Here is a 14,358-nt window from a genome sequence, read left to right on the forward strand (position 1 = left end):
ACCTCCAAACAGAATCTGACACACCTGTTCTCCATCCACCAATCAACACCATGCAGTATATCTGCTCTCCGGCTCTCCGCTGCTCCATGCCAGCCAGCTGTCCTCACCCAGTCTACCTGCTCACGGAGCTTCCATCCACACACCTGGTTACTCTTTTGATTTGTTTGTACAATAAACCAAAACTAACCTAAACTTCAACTCTCTCTGTGTCAAGTTGTGCTTTTTGGGTCCAGAATCTGTGTAACACATTCTTTCATTTTTCATACCTGCTGTTTTCTGTTTAGGAACGAAGGTCAAATTTACGTAGCAATCGACGCCACACATCGATTTAGCAAACATTAAGGGGCACAGGAATTTAAAGCATTCGGTTCACCTGACTTGCATGTGTCGGGAGGAAACTGGAGCACACAAAAAAGCCTGCAACTGAGACCAAACTCTGAATAAAAGTCTTTTTAAATGTTGAATCCAGGACATTTTACTGCAAAGCTTGTGGTAACTTGAAAAATGTGTTATTTCCCCTTGTTTATAGATTTCAGTTTATTTGTTTGTTTCAGCAAACTAGCTGGAGCTTTATGGGAAAGGACACACCCACAGGCCTTCAAGGTCATTTAACTAACTCCACGCACAAGTCTTCAGTTTTGGCTCACACGTACCAAAATATACTAGACGCTTGACAACTTTACAAGTCAAATATCAACTCTTAAATTGAAAAAGAAAACATGGTATGGAGATGACGTACTGAGCCTGCAACTGAGACCAAACTCTGAATAAAAGTCTTTTTGAGTGTTGAATCCAGGACATTTTACTGCAAGGCTCGTGGGAACTTGAAAAATGTGTTATTTTCCCTTGTTTATAGATTTCAGTTTATTTGTTTGTTTCAGCAAACTAGCTGGAGCTTTATGGGAAAGGACACACCCACAGGCCTTCAAGGTCCTTAGTAACATCATACAGCCTCTCTCTACTCTCTAATTATCTGGACTGACCTCAGTGTGCACTTAAGCAGGAGCTAAACTGGCTGCTGCTGCTTGTACAGAGGATACTTGACTGTCTCTTCCTAACATGAAAAAACAAGTGACATTTGCAGACAGTCAGACGGTCCACAGGCTCCATCAGGATGAACCTTTGCCAAGGTAAAGTAATGATTTAATTTTAGTGAATACCTACTACAAATATTCTGTCCTAAGTATAGTTAGGTTAGCTGAGTTTGTGTTAATGTTACTGAGATGGTTTTGCTCTTTCTGCTGCAGGAGCACTGGGATGAATGAGTCAAAAATGGGTAAGTGTGAATCATACAGCAAGACAACTTTTATTAAAAACAAACAAGTCAGCAGGAAAGAAAAATACCAGCAGAAATAAAAGGAAACCCAAATAATGACTCTACTGGGTCAGCTTTATATTCAGCATATTGAATCAGTATTATGTCTATTTCACTGTCCTTGGGTCAGGTTTCAGATGTGCATGCACTATCTCCTTAAATAAACAAAACATGTCTAGTATCCTGTCTGCTTTGAAACCCGAAGGCAGGTTTTCTTTTGGGGACGCAGCAGTGTGAGGACATCAGCGGAAACCAGGTGAAATCATACACCTGAACCTGACCCGGGTCACGCCTGATCGGTTACAGGAAGAAAGCTCACTCGTGCTGTTTTCTAATTAGAAGCTCTTTGGTTTGACAGTTTAACTAACTCCACGCACAAGCCTTCAGTTTTGGCTCACACGTACCAAAATATACTAGACACTTGACAACTTTACAAGCCAAATATCAACTCTTAAATTGAAAAAGAAAACATGGTATGGAGATGACAAACTGAGCCCAAATTGACGGGTTTTTGGTTTATCAGCATACAAAAATAATGAGAGATTACTAGATCTGAGTGTGCAAATTAATGATTATATTTGTTTAGTAACAATTTTACACTTAAAAGTTTTCAAGAAAGTATGAAAAAATCTCAGCAAGACAAAAAAACATTCGAAGCAACGTTACAACCTTACAATTTTTACTATTTTTACACTGACGTTAATTTAACAGCAGCCATTCCACGATGGGGAAGTACCAATTTAAAACTACTTCAGTGCAGGATTTTAGATTGACAAAACAGTGCACAGCTTAGCTAGCAGTTTTAGCAACCATGGCAACTGAACTGCTTGAACTTAGCAGCGACATTAGCTAGCCAACGTGTTAGCTACTAGCTAGCAACCAAGGCAAGACTCTAGTAGTTTGCGATAAAGGGGAAAAAATACGGTGTAAAAATATTAATCTAAACAGAGAAGTAGTTGTTTTTGTTTCTTCAATTGGTAACTTGACAAAGAATAAATGTTTGAATAAACTTAAAATGAAATTTTCATTTAGCTAACGTTCTGTATCTTGTATTGAATTCAGGATTGTTGTACACAATTTTTGTAACTTTCCCAAACAGCACTTATGCCTATTTTATGCAACAGGTGTGCGGAGGTGTGAAAGTAGGAAGGAATTTTTCTCTTTTTTTAATTCTTCACACAACTACTTCTCTCACTTCATGTGGACAAACAAGTGAAACATGCCATCCAGGAGAGACTCTTCAAACCCTGTGCACTAATATCTCTATTTGTACAATTAATTATGTTTTGTACCTATCTAAAACAGCAGCCTTTCCCCCACCTTTGAGTATGGCCATTCAGAACAGATAGAAGCACTTTTGCCGTATTTCATTTGAAGCATACTTTGATCTTCGGTTCCCGATATCCAGCCTCTCAGCAAACACCCTCAAATGGCCACTGAGACACAAATCTCTCAAAATGTCTGTCTGTTTTCTCTCTGGTGACAGCATTAAAAGATGCCAGCGTAAACTTCAGCAATGGTTTGAAAATCAACAGACCACCAGCTGCAAGATGTGAGCCCCAGCACGTAACGACCGTACAAATCCCCAAAACCATGACCGCAGCCCCATTTCTGAAGGTAAACTTTGAAGATTCCCATTCACAGGATCAGTTTGACTTCACGTTAAACAGATTTACCCAACACTGATTCATCCTACGTTCCAAACTAGTGAGAGGTTATTAGAGTAAACTACAACAGGATGAAGCACAGTGATGCAAAATAAATGGATCATTGTCTGAGTGTGAATCCCAGCAGTAAAACCTGACCTCTGTCTGTCCCTCAGCACACAGCACTAACACCAGCTCAGAAGGAGTATCTGTACACCATTGCAGCTTCCTCCAGCGCCGCACACGTGCGTAACCTCATCACCCGACACTACATGAACGTGCTGCACAGGTGTATACGAGCAGGTGAGACTTTAAGGTTTGTCTTTAAAAGTCTGTGCAGACGGTTTTGACTTGAATCCATTAATTACACGTTTCTTACACTTTCTCACATAAAGCACTGCGTGGGCTAGCAACTGCACCTCTCACATTTTATTTTACCATATAAACCAGCACGCTTCCTATCATTTTGTGGTTCTGGTTCCTTATCTGTCCCCAGAATTAACCAAAAATCGTCTCAGAGCATTTTCATATCGTGGTCAACCTTCCCACTTGTGTTAAAACAGCTCTCTCTCAGATCTGCCTGTCCAACAATGTATAGCTTACATAGGTTGGTTGGTTCAACACCTGTGTTTGTTTGAATCCTCTCTTTGCATTGTTTTCAATGTTTAATCAGCACTCATTGCATTTCCTGTTTTTCTTTTAATGGACTATAAATTGTACTGTATGTTATTTCTTCTGTTGTTTTCATTGCTTTTTGTAAAACATGTTAAGACACTTTTGTGTGATAATGCACTTTAAATAAACCTTGACTAACTCCAACTAAACAAAAGTTTTAACACCGTGTTTATCGTGGCTCTGTTTGTAGGCTACAGCCCTGAAAGAGACGACCTTGTGGCTTCTGTTACCTCACCGGGGACTAATGAGAGTCATAAACATCGATCAGAAGTTCCTTCGAGGGCAAAACACAAGGAGAAGACAAACACTAGTGGAAGAGATCCTGGGAAATCCTTTCTTCCAAAAATCCCAAACAGACAAGCCAGGTGGGACACTCAATTTCAACCGATATTTATATACAAAAACATGATTTAAAGGAGATTATGAAGACATATTTTCAAGGCGATTACACAACCATTTGAAGCCAAAAAAATAATTGTAAAATTGCTTATATTTATATCATCCAATGGCTGAAGTTGAATGTTGTGCCATAAATTGTGTTTACTGATCTCTCACCTCGGACAGGACCATTCTACAGAACTTGTAAGCATGTGTAACGCTGTTTCATTAACATCGCAGGCTTTCCAACGCATCAGGATCAAAACAAAGAAAGATGAAGAAAAGTACAACATCGCCCACATTGAGACCAAAACGTCCAAGACGTAAGTCAGCGAAGTGTTCGGGACTAGTTATTCCTCAGTAAAGGCAAAACTGGCTTCAAAAACGTGGTGATTTTAATTTTGTAGACAAGCTTCTGTAAACTCTATGTTTATTATATCTAGTATATATACAGCTCTGGAAAAAATTAAGAGACCACTGCAATTTTGTTCTTAAATCAGCATCTCTACAAGTATGGAAGCCATTCCATTCCAATGTCTGTTGAATTCCAACACAGGCACACCTCATTCTACTGAATGAGGTGCTGATTAGGTGATCACCTGAACCAAATCTTATTTAATAAGGAAAAGTATAAAAAACACTTCTGTGGTCATCACTATCCTCTTGCAGTGGGACCAGCTGGATGGCAAAAACAGTGCTAGTAGTACCTCAAAAGTAATTGGAATCAAAAAATAACTATTGACCATGCCAAAAAAGTTGAAAAGGAAAGTTTTGAGTGAGGAAAAGAAGGGTTCAATTCTGGCTTTACTGGCAGAGGGATACAGTGAGCGTCGGGTTGCTTCCATCCTTAAAATTTCAAAGACGACGGTTCATAAGAACAAGGTCAAGCAGCAGACATTGGGGACAACAAAGCTACAGACCGGCAGAGGGCGAAAACGACTCTCCACTGACCGGAATGACAGCCAACTCATTCGAATGTCCCTCAACAACCGTAGGATGACATCAAGTGACCTACAAAAAGAATGGCAAAAGGCAGCTGGGGTGAAGTGCACGGCGAGGACGGTTCGAAACAGGCTCCTAGGGGCAGGGCTGAAGTCGTGCCATGCTAGAAAAAAGCCCTTCATCAATGAGAAGCAAAGAAGAGCCAGGCTGAGGTTTGCAAGAGACCATAAGGATTGGACTGTAGAGGACTGGAGTAAGGTCATCTTCTCTGATGAGTCCAATTTTCAGCTTTGTCCAACACCGGGTCGTCTAATGGTTAGACGGAGGCCTGGAGAGGCCTACAAGCCACAGTGTCTCGCACCCACTGTGAAATTTGGTGGAGGATCGGTGATGATCTGGGGGTGCTTCAGCAAGGCTGGAATCGGGCAGATTTGTCTTTGTGAAGGACGCATGAATCAAACAACGTACAAGGTTGTCCTGGAAGAAAACTTGCTTCCTTCTGCTCTGACAATGTTCCCCAACTCTGAGGACTGTTTTTTCCAGCAGGACAATGCTCCATGCCACACAGCCAGGTCAATCAAGGTGTGGATGGAGGACCACCAGATCAAGACCCTGTCATGGCCAGCCCAATCTCCAGACCTGAACCCCATTGAAAACCTCTGGAATGTGATCAAGAGGAAGATGGATGGTCACAAGCCATCAAACAAATCCGAGCTGCATGAATTTTTGCACCAGGAGTGGCATAAAGTCACCCAAGATCAATGTGAAAGACTGGTGGAGAGCATGCCAAGACGCATGAAAGCTGTGATTCAAAATCAGGGTTATTCCACCAAATATTGATTTCTGAACTCTTCCTAAGTTAAAACATTAGTATTGTGTTGTTTAAAAATGAATATGAACTTATTTTCTTTCCATTATTCGAGGTCTGACAACACTGCATCTTTTTTGTTATTTTGACCAGGCAAATAAATGATCTAAATTACAATATTTTTATTTGGAATTTGGGAAAAATGTTGTCAGTAGTTTATAGAATAAAACAAAAATGTTAATTTTACCCAAACACATACCTATAAATAGTAAAACCAGAGAAACTGATAATTTTGTAGTGGTCTCTTAATTTTTTCCAGAGCTGTATATATCTTATTGTACCAGAAATGTCAGGGTGCATCTAATCGAATAGATTTAGTTATCTGATGTATGTAAAACCATTTGTAAGTCTTGTTTAGTTGGTTAAAAGTTTTTTGTTGCCAGGAGCCAGGATCAAGCTGTTGGAGGAGGAGGAAGAGGAGGAGGAAGGACTGGGCGACTGTCTGAGAGAGTGTTTGAGTTCACTCTCTTTGGGAGAATGGGATGATGACACTTTCTCAGATTTACGACACTTCTATTGAAACTTGAGTTGTCGCAATAACATTTTGTGTCGATATATAACCTGAGAATAATTGTGAGTGGGATTTTTCTCCCCACTTTCAAACCTCTTGGTTGTGGTCATGGACAAATAATTTGTGAAACTGGGGAGCTTATAGAAGTAAAATACAGAAAACACAGCAAAAACACATTATAGCTTGTGAGTAGCAGCTCAGTTTGCAGTGTTTAGTCATTAAACCTGCACAGGGTCATTCTGTAGTTTGATGCCCCCAAGTGGCAGCGAGAGAAAATGTCTTGAAGACTTCATTTCCAGGAAATCACATGTGCAGGGAAAGATTAGCAATGGGATCACATTTCATTGCCTAAACTTGTAAGTGCTCACAACACTGGTGGAAGAAGTAGTCAGATCCTTTGCTTAAGTAAAAGTACTAGTACAACAAGTCCTGCATTTAAAATCTTACTTAAGTAAAAGTACAATATATCATTAGCAAAATGTAGCCTACTTAAAGTATCAAAAGTACTTGTTCAGCAGAGAAATGGCCCTTGACTGGCTTATTATTATACAATATATTACATAAAATATTGTTAATACAGATTCATCAACGTTAGAGCAGCATTTTACTGCTGCTGTCAAGGTGGAGCTAGTTTTAACTACTTTGGATACAGTTAGGTGGTTTAGTCCAGTGGTTTCCCAACCTAGGGGTCGAGCCCCTCCAAAGGGTCACAAGATAAATCTGAGGGGCCGTGAGATGATTAATGGGAGAGGAAAGAAGAAAAAACTAAGTTCTGCTACAAAACTCTGTAGTAATTTTTCACTTTCACTATCTTTTTTCTTTTTGTGAAAATGTATCTCTCTGGGCCTCAAACAGTTATTTAAATGAAACCATCTGAGAAGTTTATTGTGGAAATGTCTGTTTGGTAGAGCTGCTAACGGCTCACAGACATCTGAAACGTGACAAGGGGCCCCAAACCAGTTTTCTTGCAACAGATCAATGTTGGAAATGACTGTGTTGTATTTTATAAGCTCATCATATGTGTTTTATGTAAATATTAATTTGAAAAGTAACTTGTAATGCATCTGTCAAATACATTTGGGTCAAAAAGTACAATATTTCCCTCTGAAATGTAGTGGAGTAGTATAAAGTAGCAGAAAATCTAAGTACAAATACCTCAGAACTGCACTAAAGTACCTCAGTAAACGTACTTTCCATCACTGGCAACCACATAGACATTTTTATTGGCAACTTTCGTGTAAACTAAAACAATGATGATTTTTTTTTAAATACCTTTAACTGCAGGTATAACATGGACTGCAGCCATGTTTCCTATATACTACATGCTATATGGGATACTATATGGTTAATCCAACATTAACTCAACACTATTCAGACTGAAGATTCTTCTTCATAATGTCTGGTGGGAAAAGTGAAGTTCAGTTGTTATTTAGGACACTTTCAGCCCAAAAACCATCCCAGACACCAGAGTTACATGTTGCTAGCACAGCTATCTATCCATTCTTTACATAAATTTCACAAGTTGTAAATCTCAAATTCTCCACACATGCTTCATATGTTCTGCATCAGTAGTGCTGGAGAGATGGAAATGTATCAAGAGAAACGAGGCATTGCTAATTTACTTGATGTGAGTAATAAACCTTTCCCTTACCAAACCTCTAAAACCCCCTCGATGTATTAATTTAATTTTCTACATTAATTTGTCTGCTAAAATATATTGTTGGTTAATTTTATCTCCCTACATGAAGGTCTAAATGTTCTCTACAATGTCATAAATATAATTATGGTAGGGAAATACTAAATCCATTTCTTCTAAAAATGTTTGGCCTAAAAAGTCAAATCCAATAATATTGTCTCTAAAAAATAAAAAAAAAGCAGAACCTGCCTCTAAAAAACACCACATTTTTTGTGTAATTGTGTTGTTAAAAAGCCGAAATTGAGATTGTCCTCAATGTTAACTAAGGCTTACAGTACAGTACAGTTACTCATTTACCCACCAAATTCCACCATATGGCAAAAAGTATGAGGACATGCCTGACACCTTTTGATCTGAGGCTTTTTTTTTATGGTTTTGGACAAGACTCCCTAATTCTAGTGAAAGAAAATATTAATTCTACAGCATACAATGATATTTTAGACACTAGTGTGCTTCCAAATTTGTGTCAGCAGTTTGAGGAAGTCCCTTTCCTGTTTCAACATGACAATGCACAAAGCCAGTCCCATTAAGAAATGTTTATCCCGGTTTGATGTGGAAGAACTTGACCGGCTGACCTCAACCCGATCCGACACCTCTGATGAACTGGAACGCCGACTGTGAGCCAGACCCGGTCACCCAACATCAGTGTTGGACCTCACTAATACTTTTAGCCATTTAGTGAAACTGTCTTGAGTTTCACCAACATTAACGGTGAGCTGGGAGAAAATTTAAGGACTTTTGAGATCTACTGTACACTTAAAAAAATTAGGGAGTATATGTCTAAGTATAAGTGTTGATACTAATTTTAAACACTAAGAAAAATAACAATTAAAATACAATATTTGGAGTAACTGTTCCTTCTCTACTACCTCAACCACAGTATTATCCATTATATGCATACATTTATATTGTGCTACATCAATGGTTTACACCTTCAAATAAGCACAAGAATTATTATTTTTATTATTTAAGAAAAAACAACTGATGGAGTGAAATCAGATCTTTATTGTGTGTGGGGGGGGGATTAATGAAAAAAGACTGACTACATGAAGCTAAAGGCCTGTTGGTTACATGTACAGGACATGACGAGGGCGAAAATCACAACAAAAAGAAAGAAAATGGCACCAAATATTTCTTTTTATAACAAATACATGTGACATTATTGCATTCTCTACAGTTACCAAATGACAGCTTGGATACAAGCAAATGCCGGTGACATATAAACAATATAATACATGGGTCTTTTAGAGTTAAGTTACTGAACAGTTTGTTACAGCATTAACATTGTGGTGATTGCAGGGGAGCTGCTGCCCCCTGGTGGAAAGGAATGAAACGATACACTGAGCCACGATAAACCCTACTCTCCTCCTCCTTTAAGATTTCTTGTACTCGATTCTCTCTACCTTGACGTCGTCGCCGATCAGCTGATAAACGTACGTCACCACTGTAGACGCCTGGATGTCCATTAATACAAAAGAGGGGATGATGTTGCTGTAAGGAGAGAAGACAGATGTGTTTTAGGTTAAAGCTTTTCCTGCACTCCTGACTGCTGGCTACTTGTAATTACAGTTGGTCTGGTTTTACTGTTACACCTGTTACTGTACTGTGTGTCACACTGGAGAAGATCATCAGCTGCTGTAAACATCTCAGTGTCTCTTTCCAGAAAATCTTTATTATTTGATAGAAAGTAGTTCCAAAAAAACGTTGCTGTTGAATTTGTTAAATGTTATTTTTTAATGCTATGATTATTGGAGGTAACTGATGCTATTGAGGTAGAAATCTCAGAAACAAATATCTCACAACCTCAGCACATAAAACCTGAACTACCTGCATGGATGGATATGATTAGATGTAAGAGAAAAAACATATTAACATAAACTGACTCTTTGAAGTAGGCAGTTATTTTTGGAGGTTGATTTTAAACCAGCATAAAAAAACAACTCTTTGTGGTCAAAATATGATTATATTGTTGCTATCTTAACTAGACACAAAATAAAATCACCTTGAACAAGACCTGTAATCACACTAACTTGCACATGACTTCTACTGTACCTGCTGTCAGCTAAAGCAACCACAAACGACTGGATGAAATGGATGCCAGCAAATTAACATGTGCGTACACTAATGTTTGCTCGCAGTGCTGCATTGAACTACAGTCTGAGAACACACCATATTTGATTAGTTTGGAATATACTGCCGGGCTTTCTGTGCAATTTATCAATTACTTGCTTCTTCACTGGTACCAATTTCTGTGTAGTTGTACATTTGTAATGCAAAGCAAATAATCACACTTCAGCTCACAGAGCTCACGTGAGAAGAAATCTGATGGTTTATAAATCAGTACAAAATGCAAAAAAAAGCAAGCATGGGTTACATGCATATGTACTACAAATGGTATGTAAACAAGTAATTTTTTATTAGAACGCTTAAATTAGAATTTGTGCCCATGTCCAGCCTCTGTGGTTACACTGGGAGGTGGGTTTCATCACTCCTCTACCTTTCCAGTGCGCTGTAGGCTCCTGTGGCCGAACCAGGGTTGATGTAGAACTTGTTTTCGTTCTCAAATGCCTCGAACTTGTGTGTGTGCCCAGAGATGAGGATGTCGACATCCAGCTGTCTCTGGAGCAGCGCCAGGCTGGCCATGTCGCCCCAGGGGATCACCTGGTGGCCGTGGATGAGACCGATCTTAAACTGGCCCACTGTCACCACCTTCTGCTCCGGGTAGTTCAGGTTCTGAGAGGGGACGAGAGAGTGAGAAAAAAAACAAACACAATGAGGCTTATGCACTGTTGTTTTCATTTGAAAGTGCTATTCTTGTAATAATACACTTGTTCTTAATCATCTACTACTGAAAACTGATGTGCACAGGTTTAACCAGACACAGCAAACAGTGAAATCAGCTGTGGTCTCGCTGTATTAAAGGATGTCAATGTGACTTATTCTAAAAATTGTGAACTAGGCAGGTAAAACTAAGTTTGCGAGAAGGGAGCAATTACAATTTCATTACACTGCAATTAGTCTTTAGTACCGGCAAGAGATCAATTTCCTCCCTTCTTGCGATTAAATATTCAGCCACAGAAATTATGTCTTTTCCCCTCGATCTGTACCATTAGTTCAACACCTCTTACTGGAAATTCTATAAAATAAAGATTTTGCTGGACTTTGATGAACAATCTCATGCCCCCAACACTGATTTCCGCTTTTTGTTCAGCCAGTCTGGCCTGTGTGTACTTACCAAAGTGGTGAAATCTAAATTTTGCATCCATTCTGACAGCCCAATTAATTTCATTAAATTAATGAAGCCTTGATTAAAGAAACTGGGTAATGAATATGGCAGTGTTTAGGGGCCGCTAGCAAGGCTCTAGATTCTTTTATCGTTGTCTACAAACACACACAGACCTCGTCAAAGTCGCCTCGGACTATGTGGACGTCTCCAGCGAGAGTCTTCAGGTAGTCATAGCTCTCCTTGGTGCAAAGGTTGCCTGTGCAGAGAATGTGCTGGATCTTCCCCGGGACCAACAGCTTCTTGAACTTGGCTGGCAGGGTGTTGCACCGGTGGGGGATGTGCAGGTCACCTAACACCAGGACCAACTGATAGCATCGCACACATACACACAGACAGGTTAGTCACCCACCGATGAGCCTCGGGAGAGTTCGGGCTGTGTCTTGTAGCATCTGAACATTGACAAAGGAAGTGGGCCGAGGACAGAGCCCTGCAGGATGCCGCAGGTCAGGATGCACACGGACTCCACCAGAACCACTGTACTCCTCAGTTAGTTATAATTAAGTTGTCTCATATCTTGTTTAAAACCAAACAATAGTGTCTACTTTAATGTTATTGCACCCAGACAACAAATTACTCCACATTCATTTAGTACAGTGGATAAACAGGCTCAATTCATAAAGATCAAACTTGTAAATAAGCAATGCTTGTGAGTAAGAAGCTGAGTATATTAAGTGTCTGAATTCAAACTGGGTGGTGAATGTTACATCTTACATAATCTGAAAAACCGCCCATGGTGAAAAAAATATGGATTGAATGAGCACAGCTGGATTTCAGACACTCAATAACAGATGTAGGACGTAAGAGCAAGATAATTATGTTTTTACACAACACAAGTAGTCGATAAGAATCAAAACACCAACAAACCTGAAGGTTCATACTAAACATGAAACCCATAAATAACCTTTTAACTCCACTGGCCAGCAGAGAGATGCTGTAAATGTTAATTGTGGTAGCATATTACTACTTTGGCGAGAAACAAACCAAAGGTTCTATCCTACGCCATATATCAGTTTAGATGATAAAACAGTGCATACAGCTGGTGACTTTTGCGACAAACTAGGAACTGTGAACAAAAGTTAAATGTGTGCAATTATAGGAATAATTTTTTTGTCACTTCATACACATGCAATGTTAAAACAACTTCTCATTTGGTGAAGTTTAAGTGACTAAATTTATAGTTACTGCATCAATCGTTCATTCACTCTAAATACAAAACTGTAAATTTGGTCCGGATTGGATTTCCTCACCAAAGCATTGCTAAAATGTGTCCAATCAGGACAGCTTATTACTTCTGAAGTGGAAAGCCTCTATTCATAAGGTCTTCCTGTTTTGACATAGATGAGTCACTAGTAAGGATTCCCAAAAAAGGGATCGCTTTAATTTGCGAAACATCTTCAGGAACATGACCTTAAAGCCTGCCTGAGTCATAGCAGATTTCTATACAGGTTCTTGAACTCTAATATGGGAGTTTTAGGTTTCCAGCTCTGATTTATTTCTAGTCTATTTCAGCTAGATGAGTAATAAGTAATTTCTTGTTTGGGACAACAGCCGAGAGAAGATGCAATTAAAGCATCATAGCCCCCCAGATCACTGCACTGCAATTGCTGAATTAGCAGCAGCTATTGGCTCAGCGGACCTCCACAGCTGTGCAATCCCAATCCCATGTTAGTGTGCCAGACAGAGGAGCGAGCAGAAAACAGGGATCCAACACAGAGCGAGGGCACTTACCCGGTGACCAGACTGGTTGATTGGAGACAGGCAAGGAGGGGTGTGAGGAGGAGAGTGGGTGAGACAGGGAGGAAGGCAGGATGTGCATGGAGAGAATGACACGAGGCATGATCAAAGATTGGGGGGGAAAAAATACAAAAAGAAGACAAGAAAGAGTTGGGACAAGAAGGGAAAACTGAAATTAGAAATTAAAAAGTGAATGGATTAAGTAGACAGATATTATCATTCAAAAACAAAGAAGAAAAGTTAAACGACAATGTGGTTAAATCAGTTGTTAATGGCTGACGGTGAGTGATAATGATGAAGCAAATGTATAGTTTTCTCCTGACAAAATCATGTGGTGAAGCAAATCAAAGTGCTGACAGGAAGTTAGTTATAATCAACCAACTACGTAGATTTAAACTACACCTAAACTTCTTGGTTTTACAAATATCCTGCTCCAAACCAACTTACTGTACAACCTATGAAAAAGACAGAGATACAATGAATGAACTAATAAATAGCATGTAGTTGTAGTCCTAATGTAAAAACAGTTTTGTCTGACTAGTTGGCCTACCTCAGAAATCATTGACAGTTAAAGTTGGGGTTAGTAATTTGCTGATAAACACCATTATTGCTGCACAGGAAAAGTGCCTCATGAGATAAAGTAGCTGTTAACGTTAGCCTGTTAGCCCAGCTAGCTAACTGGTTGGCAAACAAGAAAAAGTAAAAAATGTCGTGATATCAATTAAACAGACAACAAGAATGGTTGATGAACAAACATGACAAACCGAAAGACCACCGTGCAAATGAAAAAAGCGACTTTAAGGGTGCTTGCGGCTTGTTGTATTGAATTTAGGGGGGACTAAACTGCTCAGCTGTCATGTGATCGGTGATCCATCGCGGACTGAAGCTTCACTAAAAAAAACAAAAAAAACAACCCGAGACTGTGTGGACGCGCTGAAACCATGATGTCGCTCTCCTTACGTCGACAACTAGTCCAAGACAACATCATGCGAGCAAAGTGCTCGAAACGCGGACTGTAAATGCAGGGAATTGTGGCCTTTTCGCCATTTCATACTCACCATCTTCTATTTTGCTGTTTCTGCTAATCAAGTTGCGGAAGCGCCTACGCACGTTCAGCGTCAAGTCGTCAGCCAATGAGAAGAGAGAATATCAGCGTGTGCGTCAAGCTACGTATAATACTTAATTTCGTCCTTTCAAAATAAAACAAGTGAAGCTCAACTTCTATTATTGCTAATACTTGTAATTGGGGGGAAACAATCCACAAACGGCTGTAATCTGTTCTGAAAGATAGATTACATAGCTAACGT

The 14,358-nt window shown here is 39.5% G+C and overlaps 2 protein-coding genes across 4 annotated transcripts; one reads left to right on the forward strand and one right to left on the reverse strand.

The window, feature by feature from the left end:
• LOC122861610 (protein FAM216A) lies at window positions 1–9,125 on the forward strand. Its single transcript, XM_044166287.1, has 7 exons — window positions 1–1,130; window positions 1,248–1,276; window positions 2,802–2,932; window positions 3,138–3,264; window positions 3,827–4,001; window positions 4,255–4,337; window positions 6,208–9,125. Exons 1-7 carry the CDS (start codon window positions 1,060–1,062, stop codon window positions 6,342–6,344), a joined length of 753 nt encoding a protein of 250 aa, XP_044022222.1. The 5' UTR covers window positions 1–1,059; the 3' UTR covers window positions 6,345–9,125.
• vps29 (VPS29 retromer complex component) lies at window positions 9,017–14,243 on the reverse strand. Of its 3 annotated transcripts, none has more exons than XM_044166290.1 (5): window positions 14,110–14,224; window positions 13,046–13,057; window positions 11,431–11,622; window positions 10,529–10,764; window positions 9,017–9,522 (listed from the first exon to the last, which is right to left on the reverse strand). In XM_044166290.1, exons 1-5 carry the CDS (start codon window positions 14,110–14,112, stop codon window positions 9,405–9,407), a joined length of 561 nt encoding a protein of 186 aa, XP_044022225.1. In that variant the 5' UTR covers window positions 14,113–14,224; the 3' UTR covers window positions 9,017–9,404. The 3 variants fall into 3 exon arrangements, with proteins under 3 accessions (XP_044022225.1, XP_044022224.1, XP_044022226.1); XM_044166289.1 differs by lacking the exon at window positions 14,110–14,224 and adding an exon at window positions 13,602–13,628; XM_044166291.1 differs by lacking the exon at window positions 13,046–13,057 and having other exon boundaries at window positions 14,110–14,243.
• Between the last annotated feature and the right edge of the window lie 115 nt (window positions 14,244–14,358).

Source organism: Siniperca chuatsi, linkage group LG15 (genome assembly GCF_020085105.1).
Source record: "Siniperca chuatsi isolate FFG_IHB_CAS linkage group LG15, ASM2008510v1, whole genome shotgun sequence".
Taxonomy (NCBI): domain Eukaryota; kingdom Metazoa; phylum Chordata; class Actinopteri; order Centrarchiformes; family Sinipercidae; genus Siniperca; species Siniperca chuatsi.

Excerpts from the sequence above, each read along its gene's own strand:
- LOC122861610 (XM_044166287.1), top strand. The coding sequence starts at position 1,060 with ATGAAAAAACAAGTGACATTTGCAGACAGTCAGACGGTCCACAGGCTC. Across the intron at positions 1,131-1,247 it reads CAGGATGAACCTTTGCCAAG|GAGCACTGGGATGAATGAGT; the intron begins GTAAAGTAATGA and ends TTTCTGCTGCAG. Across the intron at positions 4,338-6,207 it reads GAGACCAAAACGTCCAAGAC|GAGCCAGGATCAAGCTGTTG; the intron begins GTAAGTCAGCGA and ends TTTTGTTGCCAG.
- vps29 (XM_044166289.1), bottom strand. Across the intron at positions 10,765-11,430 it reads TCCGAGGCGACTTTGACGAG|AACCTGAACTACCCGGAGCA; the intron begins GTCTGTGTGTGT and ends GTCCCCTCTCAG. Across the intron at positions 9,523-10,528 it reads GCCTACAGCGCACTGGAAAG|CAACATCATCCCCTCTTTTG; the intron begins GTAGAGGAGTGA and ends CTCTCCTTACAG.